Source organism: Acipenser ruthenus, chromosome 38, assembly GCF_902713425.1.
Source record: "Acipenser ruthenus chromosome 38, fAciRut3.2 maternal haplotype, whole genome shotgun sequence".
Taxonomy (NCBI): domain Eukaryota; kingdom Metazoa; phylum Chordata; class Actinopteri; order Acipenseriformes; family Acipenseridae; genus Acipenser; species Acipenser ruthenus.
In genome coordinates, this window is record NC_081226.1 from 2,490,073 (window position 1) to 2,502,970 (window position 12,898).

General features: G+C 39.0%; 1 protein-coding gene across 1 annotated transcript; it reads left to right on the top strand.

The window, feature by feature from the left end:
- The first annotated feature begins 5,173 nt into the window (after positions 1 to 5,173).
- LOC117965008 (U6 snRNA-associated Sm-like protein LSm2) lies at positions 5,174 to 9,635 on the top strand. The gene is made up of 5 exons (XM_034909946.2): positions 5,174 to 5,297; positions 6,727 to 6,794; positions 7,027 to 7,057; positions 8,182 to 8,241; positions 9,241 to 9,635. Exons 1-5 carry the CDS (start codon positions 5,295 to 5,297, stop codon positions 9,364 to 9,366), a joined length of 288 nt encoding a protein of 95 aa, XP_034765837.2. The 5' UTR covers positions 5,174 to 5,294; the 3' UTR covers positions 9,367 to 9,635.
- The last annotated feature ends 3,263 nt before the right edge of the window (positions 9,636 to 12,898 follow it).

The following is a 12,898-nucleotide window of genomic DNA, read 5'->3' on the forward strand; positions in this document are numbered from 1 at the left end:
AGGGGAGGGGGAGGAGAGATGGGAGGAGGGAGGGGAGGGGAGGGGAGGAGAAAGGAGAGGGAGGTTTTAGGGAGAGGGGAGGAGAGAGAGGGGGAGGGGGAGGACATTCCTGGACTTGGCTAATGCATATGGTTCAGTGCCACATGAACTACTTTGGGTAGCATTTGATTTTTTCAGTGTACCGATGACAATAACAAATTTAGTGAAAGCCTACTTTGGAGATTTGCAATTCAGTTTTTCAACTTCAGAATTCAGCACTACATGGCAATGCGTAGAGGTTGGAATAATGGCAGGATGCACCATTTCTCCACTGGCTTTTACCATGGCAATGGAAGTAATCATTAGGGCATCAAAATGGGTAGTAGGAGGAGAGCGCTTGGCTTCTGGAATGCGACTACCACTAATTCGAGCATACATGGATGACATGACAACCATGACTACAACAGTAGCCTGCACTAATCGATTATTGGGCAAATTAACCAATAACATTGAATGGGCACGAATGCAATTCAAGCCCACTAAATCAAGGAGCATCTCTATAATTAAAGGCAAAGTAGTAGATAAAATGTTCTTCATTAATGGTGAGGCAATACCAACAGTGTCTGAGTGAAGAGTCTTGGGAGATGGTACGACGGGGATCTAAAGGACACAGTTCGTGTGGGAGAAGTTAGACAAGAAGCAGTGGAAGGGTTGAAGAGCATAGACAGCTGCGCTCTACCAGGTAAACTAAAACTCTGGTGCTTTCAGTTTGGTCTACTGCCGAGGTTGCTGTGGCCACTGACTGTGTACGAGGTTTCTTTGACAACAGTAGAGAAGCTGGAAGCTTTAATCAGTTCATACATCAGGAAATGGTTGGGAGTTCCACGCTGCCTCAGCAGAGTGGGACTTTATGGTAAAGGAATACTGCAGCTACCAGTCTCTGCTCTAACCGAGGAGTTTAAGTGCGCCAAGGTCAGACTGGAAATGAAATTAGTAGAGTCACGCGACAAATGCATAAGGGAGGCAGCACCTGTGTTGAAAACTGGAAGAAAGTGGGCGGCAAAGAAAGCTGTGGAAGATGCAAAGGCTGCCCTTCGAATTGGTGATATCATGGGGCAAGTTCAGCATGGAAGAGGGGGTCTTGGTCTCAGTTCAGCTCCTCCTACATGGCACAAGGCAGCCCCAGCTCAAAGGAGGAAGCTGGTAGTCAACGAGGTGCAAAGCAGGAGGAGAGGATGAGGTGTATAAAGGCCATTTCCCAGGCTAAGCAGGGAGAATGGATGAGATGGGAGAGTGTGGAACAACGCAGGATTGGCTGGCAAGACCTATGGTCAATGGAACAGAGCAGGATCAGTTTCCTCATCAGGTCAACATATGATGTTCTCCCATCACCACAGAACCTAAACCTCTGGGTAGGAGAGGATCCCTCATGTCCTTTGTGTTCATCACCTGCAACATTAAGGCACATTTTGACAGGATGTAAGGTGGCTCTTAGCCAAGGACGGTTTACTTGGCGCCATGACCAGGTGCTGCGATGTTTGGCCTTAGCATTGGAAGACAAGCGTAACATGACCAATAAGTTGCCACCTGTTCCATCAAAACATTACACACAAAAGACAACATTCCTCCGCCCAGGAGAGCAACCACCAAGAAAAGGTGTTAAAACCAATCCTCGCCCAGGACAACTGGAAGCTGCTAGAGACTGGAAAATGATGTTGGTCAACGGCTTATTTTTCCACCTGAGATTGCCACCACTAACCTTTGACCAGATATTGTCTTGTGGTCTGGATCAGCACGCCTTGTTCACCTGGTAGAGTTAACAGTGCCATGGGAGGATGCTGTAGATGAGGCGTATGAGAGGAAGAAACTGCGGTATGCTCAACTAGCCACTGAAGCGGAACAGCGAGGATGGAGAGTCCGGGTTTACCCAGTGGAAGTGGGTTGTCGAGGTTTTGTGGCACACTCTACAACCCGGTTTCTCAGAGACGTCGGATTCAGTGGCCAAGAGTTGCGTCGCACAGTGAAGAACTTATCTGAAGCAGCAGAGAGGAGCAGCAACTGGCTGTGGTTGAGACGGAAAGATTCTGGCTGGGGATCTCAAGCACAATAGAAAGAAACGCTGATGTACAGGTAAGTAAGCTGGGCTGAGTTGAGTGGGGGACGGAGGGGGGTGATGCTGGGACGCCAGAATCACCGTCGAGCCCTCTTGAGGTGTCGTGGGCTAGTCGACGAAACACTGAGGATGGAAGGTGCCCACTTGAAGACCCCAGAGATGTACCCTACTTAGCTCAATCCAGACGGTTGTCATGCTGATGCGCTGGGGAGGCCGCACTGTGGTTGATCCCCGGAGCCAGCATCGCAGCCGTTGTGTGCTGATGCGCCAGGGAGGCAAAATAAGCTGATCCCTGAAGCCAGCATTACACTTCAGCCATTAACACCAGACAGAAGGATATCTACATCATCATATGGAAGGAAACGTAAATGGATGGAGACACATATGGATCACATTAGTTTACTGTAAAGCTACGTCTTAGTTGGTGCTTATCTTGGCGAGAGCCGAGTTCAAATCAGCATGAAGTTTTAACATCTACTCTCGTGTAATGGAAATCATTATGACATGAGTGAACGCATGGTTAAGAAAAACATTTTGGGGTATCTACATAAAACTTGAAAATAGTTAACAATTTATAGCGAGAAAATGTTGTTAATAAACGCTGAGTTATAATTAATTCTACAAACCTACAAGGTTACATATGATGAAGAAAGTTTATACATCCAATGTAAGTAAATTAAACTAGCACTCAAACGACATTTACCAACCATGAATATTAAAATAATTTTCATTGAGAGCATACACAACGGCATCTCCATAACCTAAATGAATCAGGCAGGGACCCTGCACATGTACATCTCTATATACTGTGTTTGTGTAATTGTTAATATTTGTATTTTAAAAACAGGGTTTGTTTTATATTGAATCTCTGCATGGTTTCTGGATTCCCCTCCAACAGACATACAAGCCAACCATGTGACAATGCTTTGTATTTTGTAAAATGGTTTTGTATTTATTTTCGTTTGTTTAACATTTGTGCAGTAAACACTTTTTGAACTGCAATCTGTCTCCTGCTACTGCTAACCTGGACCACAACTCTACCCTTCTACAACACTCAACCCTTAATGGAGAACAATTGGGGCAGGGTATTTATTGACTATCTTAGCCCACTCAGATCCCCTTTCTGTTTTTAAATAATAAATCAGGAATCAAAATCATTATATACAAACAGGTCAGAGAAAGGTTAGAACTAATCTAAAAGCAGACTACTATCAGTAACGAGTCGAGTGCTTCCTTCCAGATAGACTGCAGGTTAGGTTTTAATTCTCAATTACAACAAACACTATGTAGCTGTCTTCTAACCCCCAAAAGGGTTGTAAAACAATGTACAGTATTACAGTTTTTCTCAAGTGCTAAAGCAAATTTCCTGAAGTGATTAGCTCAATTCTCTAAACCACAAACAACGAAACAGACACCTCATTTGCTAACACATTTCTCTGGTTAACAGCCAAAATGCACAATTCTAAAGTTCACTTTATGCAAATCCATCACTTGAATACAAGTTTCATAAGTGTCTTGTTTTCAAAACACATACCTGTATAACTGCATACTGTTGCTCACAGTTAATGCTTATTACTTCTAATAGACATTCCACAATGTATAATCTATATGTCGCTCATGTATAAAGGTTGATGTTGCAAATTGTGCTGAAAGAGTGAGCGTGGGTGGTGGACGTAAACACATTAGGCTTTGCAAGATCTATGAATACATTTAACATGTCTGCCTCACTTTGCAATTGTAATTAATGTTTTGCAAATTGTCACTGTTTTGAGAATTGTGCTAATAGTATCAGTAACTGTGCTTTAGCGATTGAGAAAAACTAAGCTAGTTCAGTGATTCTTTAGACTAAGATCTGTACTAACTTGCTTCTTATATGAATAGAACCATTTGATATGTATTTTCAGCATATTAAATAAAGCAGTTATTTTTTTTATTTATTAAGTATTGAGTTAAAATAATTCTTAACGTGTAAGTAAAAAAAGCACATTTACATTTATTTAGATTATTATTATTATTTTTTGTTAGTCATTTAGCAGACGCGTTTATCCAAAGCGAGAGACTAGGGGGTGAACTATGCATTAACAACTGCTGCAGAATCACATAAAATAAGACCTTGTTTGTTTTACGTCACCTGAAGTACGGAACACAAGGTTAAGTGACTTGCTCAGGGTCACAGACAGTGAGTCCATGGCTGAGCGAGGATTTGAACCGGGAACCTCCTGGTATCAAGGCCTTTTCTTTAACTACTCGACCATCAAGACACCACCCATATACTTTAAAAAATGAATAATAATAATACATAAAAAACGTTACATGATTAAAAGGTTCCACTTAATTAAATGGTGTTTGCACAAAGCATGTCTGCTGGATTTTTCTCATTTCTGTAATCTTCAGGTCCTGAATATCTTCACATTGAGTAGTATAGAAACTCAATTGACACCCCTCTCTCTCTCTTAAAATGTTTTATCTGAAAATGCTCTGTAAAATGCGCCTATTAATATCCTCGTGGTGTAGCACTAATTATACACAAATATAGAATGACGAATAGTGTAAGAAAATGCCTAAAATAATGGAGCTTTAACATTATAGTTTAAGTATGCAGTAGAAAAATGCAGCACTCCTCTAACTGCTGCCCCCGCCCCACTCGCTGCCATTATTTAGAAATGACCAGTTTAACCCTGTTAATGTTATGTACGTTCCCGTTGCAACTGCTATTAAGATAGTTTAAGGAGCTGGGGATGACCCGCAGAGATATTAGTATCTAGTACAGTACTCAATTTAGTACAGAACTAAGGACTAAAATCTCAAGTTCGTTGCCACTGGCCATGGTAGACCGAATTAACCAGGCCATCTCAATTAAATGCGTGCTGCAACCTGCAGAAACCGTTCATAACTCTGGGAAGTTTGTATACAGTTGTCTCCGTTTTCCTCAAAAGCTTATTAATACACTAAAACTAAAATAACTATTGAGTTATTTATAAAACTACAGTTTTTTTGTTTTTATAAAAAAACGCTGAAACTTAGTATTATATTTTCTTGTGGGTCAACAAAAAAAACAGTTACACACTCCGGCGCAGCCTGATGACATCATGTCAAATTTTCCTATCGATGACTATAAGAACTGAATTCTCGTTTCTGATCAACTCTCGCGAGCTGTCAACGAAGAATTAGCGCGCAGCGAGAAGGGAATTCGTATCTGAAAATGGTAAGATTGTATTATGTTGAAATAAATATTGTTCATTAAATACTTGCTTTTTTTAAACTGCCGTAATGTAGAGTTGTTTACATTTTCTTGTAGGATCCTGTTTATTATTTATTTATTTATTCACAAATAACTAAAACACTACACAGGTGGTCTGTAACGTTAGATCATAACCTGGAAATTACATTTTTGGCGTGTTTAAAATACAAAACCGGCATTGCATTTAACATTTACGTTGCATAACTAAGAGGACAACAACCTTGCATCCATTGTGAATAGACGAGATGTAAACAGATATTTACAAATTGATTGTTATAGTACCATACTTGTTATATTGTCAGTTTGACTCGGGCCGTTATTTTGATTTCACGCTAGAAATGCATTTCTGGTGCAGCATGTATCAGTAACACAGTCTAGGAATCTCTGAGTAGTAAAGCAAGTTCGATTATACTGTGCTGCCGGTAGCAGTCGCTTCTAGTTCTCACTGTGCCTCAGTCCCCCCCTTATCTGCCATTCAGTCCTGGGCCTCTCTCAAGCAGAGCCTGACAATTGTGCAGAATTGTTTGTTTTGTGATGCTGTTAACCATGATGCCGGCTAAGTGGAGTCGAGACTCATTTCTTTTGTGTGACCTGAGCAACTAGAAACCCAGGTTATTTCTTAATACAGTACACTCGGGACTTTTGTCCACACAATTAAGTGGCTGTCTGCAATAAATCAACATGAAAAACGTTGCAGGGATGGAAGTAAAGACACCTGTTGCAAAGCAGTTTCACCCATTCCAGATTTTATTACGAGCTTGATTAGCTACAGTGTATCTGATTCAAGTATTCCAAATCCTAAAAGGTATAGACAATGTCGACCCAGGGGACTTTTTTGACCTGAAAAAAGAAACAAGGACCAGGGGTCACAAATGGAGATTAGATAAAGGGGCATTCAGAACAGAAAATAGGAGGCACTTTTTTACACAGAGAATCGTGAGGGTCTGGAACCAACTCCCCAGTAATGTTGTTGAAACTGACAACCTGTGATCCTTCAAGAAGCTGCTTGATAAGATTTTGGGATTAATAAGCTACTAACAACCAAACGAGCAAGATGGGCCGAATGGCCTGCTCTCTTACTAGCCCATGAAGAGCCTTGTATGTCAGCATTCAAAAATCAATTCTGAACCTGATAGGCATGCCAGTGCAAGGCCTCCAAGACAGGAGTAATGTGATCTCTTGAGCGGGGCCGAGACAAAATTCTGGCTGCAAAGTTTTGGACAAATTGAATTTTAGTGAGGATGCTGTTAGACACCCCAGCGAGCAGGGCGTTACAGTAATCGATCCTGGAGAAAACAAAAGCATGAACCAGTTTTTCAGCTGCAGGTAGAGAAAGCATGGGACGCAGTCTGGCAATATTTCTGTGGATTAAACAGCTTGTCAATCTTTGCAGCTGTTCTACTCGTTCTTTAAGTCGTTGGTGGGGAAGGACGTGGTGGTGGAGCTGAAGAATGATTTGAGGTGAGCTTTGAATCAGATTTTCTGTTGATTTAAAGCATATTGACGTGTGTCCATGCCGCAGTACTGCATGCTCTGATTCTGGCATGACTGAACCATGTTAAAGCCCAGACTACAGAGTGGTCTATGTATGCAGAAAACTCTGGTCCTGGAGTGCCATTTTTATATCCCTGCTTCTTTCAAAGCAAAACATGTAATTCAATAACAGCTTGCTTTATTTTTCCATTCTTTGTAGTATCTGTGGAACTCTGCATTCGGTTGATCAGGTATGTATGCTTTTCAAGGATGTAATGTAGTTTATCTATCTTTACACATGTCACACTTTGGAGATTAAAGGCTGGCTCATACTTCTGTTGCATGTGAATGCGATATGTCAGCTGTGCAGCTTCACTATTTGCTGTAAGAAGGACGCATCGTGTCAAAGCCCTTTTGACTGCGTAGTTGTCGTTCATACATTAAATAAAGAATGCGTTCGCGAAATCTGAAAACTGACATTTTAGGAGATGTCCTGAGTTTGTACTTCATATACAACAGGTTTAAAAAAAAAAATCAAAAGCGGTACATCTGTCCTGTCAACCGACAGAGAATCCGAAAGGAGGCAATTTTATACATTAAATTAGAGAGATGCGGGTATGTGACACAGACATTTTTTTTGAATGACAGGTAAAAGGTTTGACGATCTGTTAAACAGAAATACATGCATCTAAACCTGCACGTAGATTTTTAACATTTAAAATAAATAACTAATGTGGTTGTTTCGTGCCCCACCCAGGAGAACCCTAGTTTGAGAACCCCTGATTTAGAGAACCGGTTTTCCATTGTAATGAAATTTGCTTATGACATTTAGAAAGGTTTTTTTTTAAGAGGGTCAGAATCTGGGTAGATAAGGCAGTGCCTGTCCATTTGCACATATGGTCAGCTTACATTTTTATATTCGCAGCCAGTGGAGGTAGGTCACGACGATAGTGATACTAAAAAATCTTTTATTTTTTTGACTAGAATTGTTTCTCAGTGAGTTACTAAATTACAACTGATTTTTAAAAGCACTTTGAAACCCTCCGTGTTTGCATCGGTAGATGAACAGGGACACTGCCTGCCCCTTTTAGGAAGCATTTGTACTCTCAGCTTAGTCTTTTAAATATAAGAAAGCTGACAGATATTCGTTATGAGGAAGTTTAATGCATGGGGGAACTGAGCAAAAACCAGTAACCTACTTTTACAGTAAAAACCTTCAATAATCCCCAAGTTCATCTTGAATAAGTCATGAATAATATTCATTATCTTTTGTGACTTTTTATTTTATTTATTTATATCAAGATTGTGGGATAGACAGTCCAAGCTTTTCTGCCTCCTCAATATGGTTGCTAATTTTGCTCTCTTTCCTGTTCAGTATCTGAACATCAAGCTTACAGACATCAGTGTCACAGACCCGGAGAAATACCCCCACATGGTGAGTCCTACATATATATATATATACAAATATATATATACACACACACAGACACACACAGAGCTGAGCCAGGGTAACCAACCCAGGGAAAATACCCCCACATGGTCACCCTCACACACAGAAGTACTAGAAAGAAAGTTGGTACTACATTTAGACAAACAACAAGGATTATTCAGTTTTTTTAATAGTAGTTCACACTAAGACCTCCTTAAAAAGTACTTTAATTTAATGAAAGTAATTGTTTTTAAAAGGAATACACATGCTGTCCCTAATCTCAATAATGTGTTAACGGGACAGCCCGTTAACGTGGGGTATCTTTTAGTACTTTTGAGAATTAAAATAGTTTTTCATAAATGCAGAAGTATTTTTTTTTTATTATTGTGCTGGTGATATAATGAACGTTTCCATATATGCATAATTAAGTCACACTTTTTAGTCACACTCCATTAGTTCTAGAGAACAGTGTATGTTAAAACTTGCTTAGGCTGTTCATTAACACATTTTGTTGATGATATCATAATCTGTGGTACATAGAGGCTGTTTGCCTGTAACACTTGTATGTTAACATAAATGAACAGAACCTGTTAACCAAGTCTAATGAAACTTGGGCATTCTTTATTGAGACTACCAGAATTTGGGGGATATTCAAATGTCAAGCCCAAGGCATATGTGTCAGCAAGTACCATAACACAGTTATTATTATTATTATTATTATTATTATTATTATTATTATTATTAATAATAATAATAATAATAATAATAATAATAATAATAATAATAATAATAATAGCAGTATTATTATTACTAATAATAATAATAATAGAGACTGCTGCTGCAGAGTCACTTACAATAGGACCTCGGTTTTACGTCTCATCCGAAGGACGGAGCGCAAGGAGATGAAGTGACTTGCTCAGGGTCACGCACAGTGAGTCAGTGGCTGAGCTGGGATTGAACTGGGAAGCTCGCAGTACAATTGTAGTGTTTGCTTATGTTCCACAGCTTTCGGTGAAGAACTGTTTTATCCGTGGCTCCGTGGTGCGGTACGTACAGCTACCTGCGGACGAGGTGGACACGCAGCTACTGCAGGACGCCGCTCGCAAAGAGGCCATGCAGCAGAAACAGTGATTTCAACTGGGGAGGGAGGGGCAGGAGAGATGGGTTAGTGGGTAGGGTTTTTTATTCACTTTTTGAGGCAGGTAGGGATTATTCAGCAACAAACAGCAGAAGATATGTTTTTGTTTTCGGGTGGGGGCACTAAAATGTAAGTAATTCTATAACTTGTAAGAATGGATTTTTGTTTTTTGAAACCGTGAAAAGGTCTGAAGTTTGAAGATCATTTTTATTTTGTTATGCGGTGTTTGACATTTGAAAAATAATAAATAAATTATATAACTGTACTGTGTTATTACTGTAGTACAGGTTGCATTCTTCCTGTTGAGTGGCTCCGGAAAAGGTTTTTATGTTCAAAATTACAACTTGATTGTGCACATTTATCAGAACCGTGTGCACTCCCCAGGAAAGCAATACTTACATGTATTGGTACAATAAAAAAAAAAAAACTGGAGGAATTTGTAAAAGGAAGCATTTAAAAAAGAAATAATGACAAAGTGTGCTAAAGTTACATAGCCTTTAAACACAGCTGGCCACGATTTAAGTACCAGTAAATGAAACAGGAACGTGTTTGGAATATCATTATAAAATCTTGTTTGTTTTTTAATCAATTCTCAGCTGGTCCATAGTACCATTGTTACTATGCATGAAATTCCAGGATAATGGCATTTTCAGGTTCCTTGGAAGGCCCTGTTGTAGTTCTAAAAAAGTGTGGTCCATTTATTTTTTAATTTTTAGGATTATTTTATATAGATTTTAAATATTAGTCCCAAATTAAAGTTATTTCATTGAATATAAACTTGAATTCTTTTAAAATCCATTTTCTACCTCTCTGATCTTTAACATGATTACTGGTTCCCATCCCTTATTCAGAGAATCATTTGATTTTTTTGTTTTAAGTTAATTCAGATGCAAATATTTTGACGCTCCACTGTAGATCAGCTGCTACATCCTGGTAACCTGGCTGAAGTTCCTGTGATCTGATTGCAGGGGTGTTGGCCGACAGCAAAACCATACCCTGTACAAATATTTGCATTCCGTTTTGTTTCTCGAAACAAAGGAGATGTTTGTCATTGATACTGCCAACATCTGTAAATACAGTACAAACCTGCAATACAAGTTTAATTTATGATGGGTTTGCTTTTTAAACAATTGATTTAATGTACCTTCCCTAACAGAAAACCCAATTGGAATCCCATTATGATCCCTTTGTTACCTTTAGCAGAACCACCCCCAAACCAATAAATTACACCCTGTGTGTTATTGTAAAAACTTATTAGCACTGTGTATTCATTCATACCTGCTGCAGGAACCACCTCCTTCACACCCCCTCAAATTTACAATAAACCAATTCATTTCTGACCACATTCCAATCGTTTTATCAGGGAGGGGAGTCTTACCCCAGCCCTGCCATTTTCAAGCACATCAAAAACAAACAATATTCACATGTGCAGGGCCTGATCAAAAATGATCAAACTGATGTTACCTTTTAGGCTTATTGATACAGGGGCCAACGTACTAGATGCTAAAATATCGACAGAACTTAAAAGCAGTGACTTACAACGGCAAAAGTCAAAGCAGTTTTAATAAACCGTTTTCTCTAAAGAATTGAGATGTCATTAAAGCAGAGCAAAGGAATGTATTCATGAGTCAGACACTCCTTTGATGGCACGGGTTACTGCAATTAGTTTGTCCAAAACTATTAAACACTCTGCTGCATTAGGAAATACTAAACTATAATTCAATATGTTTGGCATGTACAGTTATGGCCTAAAGAGTCTACCAGCATCCATGTTCAAACCCAGCCCATCAGAGAGGGGAAGGAGAAAAATAGGTTGGGTTGCTCTTTATTCAAATAAGAAATGATGCGCACTTCCACTACTGTACACACTGCCTGCTCAAAGCACCCACACTGCACAGCCTGCTCTCTCTCGCTCATCAAGTTCCACAGCCTTTTGCCTGGAATCCAAGGTAAGCTTTGTCTGTCTGAATTATTATTAATGTTATTAGAAATCATTCTACGGTTGATAAGCATTCCTACAATTGAAATGAGAGTTGCAGAACCTCCCTTGTAATTCAACACCAACAACATGTTCTCCAGCACCTGTTCAATGATGTTACATCAAATAAAAAAGTGACTGAATATTATTAATTTTTCATATGTACTGTGTATGTCTCAGTTGCTTTATAGAGTATATGAAAGGGTGATGAAATTATCTGACACTAACCTCATATCATAATTGTCTTGTACTGATGCAAATCAGTACTATTACAACTGCTAGAAAGAACTTGTCAAAAAGGAATCGTGTAGCTTGTTTTGAAATGTTCATTATTTCCTGCAGCACAGTGATTATATACAGGATTTACCAATAAGTACCAGTAGCTTAACATGTGTATGTGGTCTACACACGAAAACGATTAGTCATAGGATCACAGTGATTTGCTTGTGGTGCTGTTTTGCACATCATTTTCATGTGTGACGAGTATACAGATTTTTCGTTTTGTGGAATCATAACTATCTATTCAAAGGCACAGATTGTAATGTGCATCTTTCAAAACATCATCAGCCTGCAGATGTCTTCTAAGCTACAAGAAGGATGAAGCAAAAACACTAGCTTTTCAATATAGTGTTTATCTGTGTATGTAAAAATAATGTGATGTCTTGTAACAATTGTAAGTCGCCCTGGATGAGGGCGTCTGCTAAGAAATTATTTGTTTATTTAGCAGACGCCTTTATCCAAGGTGACTAACAGAGACTAGGGTGTGTGAACTATGCATCAGCTGCAGAGTCACTTACAATTACATCTAACTAGAAAGACAGAGCACAAGGAGGTTAAGTGACTTGCTCAGGGTCACACAATGAGTCAGTGGCTGAGGTGGGATTTGAACCGGGGACCTCCTGGTTACAAACCCTTTTATTTAACCACTGGACCACACAGCCCATCATCATCATCATCATCATCATCATCATCATCATCATCATCATCATCATCATCATCATCATCATCATCATCATCATCATCATCATCATCATCATCATCATCATCATCATCAGTAGAGCTATGGCCAAACGTGTTGCATCACCGAGCATTTTAAAACAAACAAACAAACCAAAAAACTATATGAACATAATTTAGACCTTTTATGTAACATAATGTAATCAAATAAACTACAAAATGATATCTCAAAAGTCTGCCTGAAGCCTATTATTCCACACAGATATGAAACACTAACCCTACATGTCATAAAACCATATATTCAAAAAACAACAACAAAAAAATGCAATATTTATTGGGTTTAGGGAAGAAACCTGTATGGCCTGTAAATAAGTTTGCTGTTTGTTCTGTTTTAATTTGAAATACACTGGGTGTATCAAGTTAAAATACACAGGGTGTGGTAGGGATTATGAATCACGTCACTGAAGATTCAGACAGGTAATGGAAATGAACAGGGATGTGTGGGAAACATTCTTAACTGCGTCAGAGGGTGAACAAGAATTTCATTATTATTATTATTATTATTATTATTATTAGTATTATTATTATTA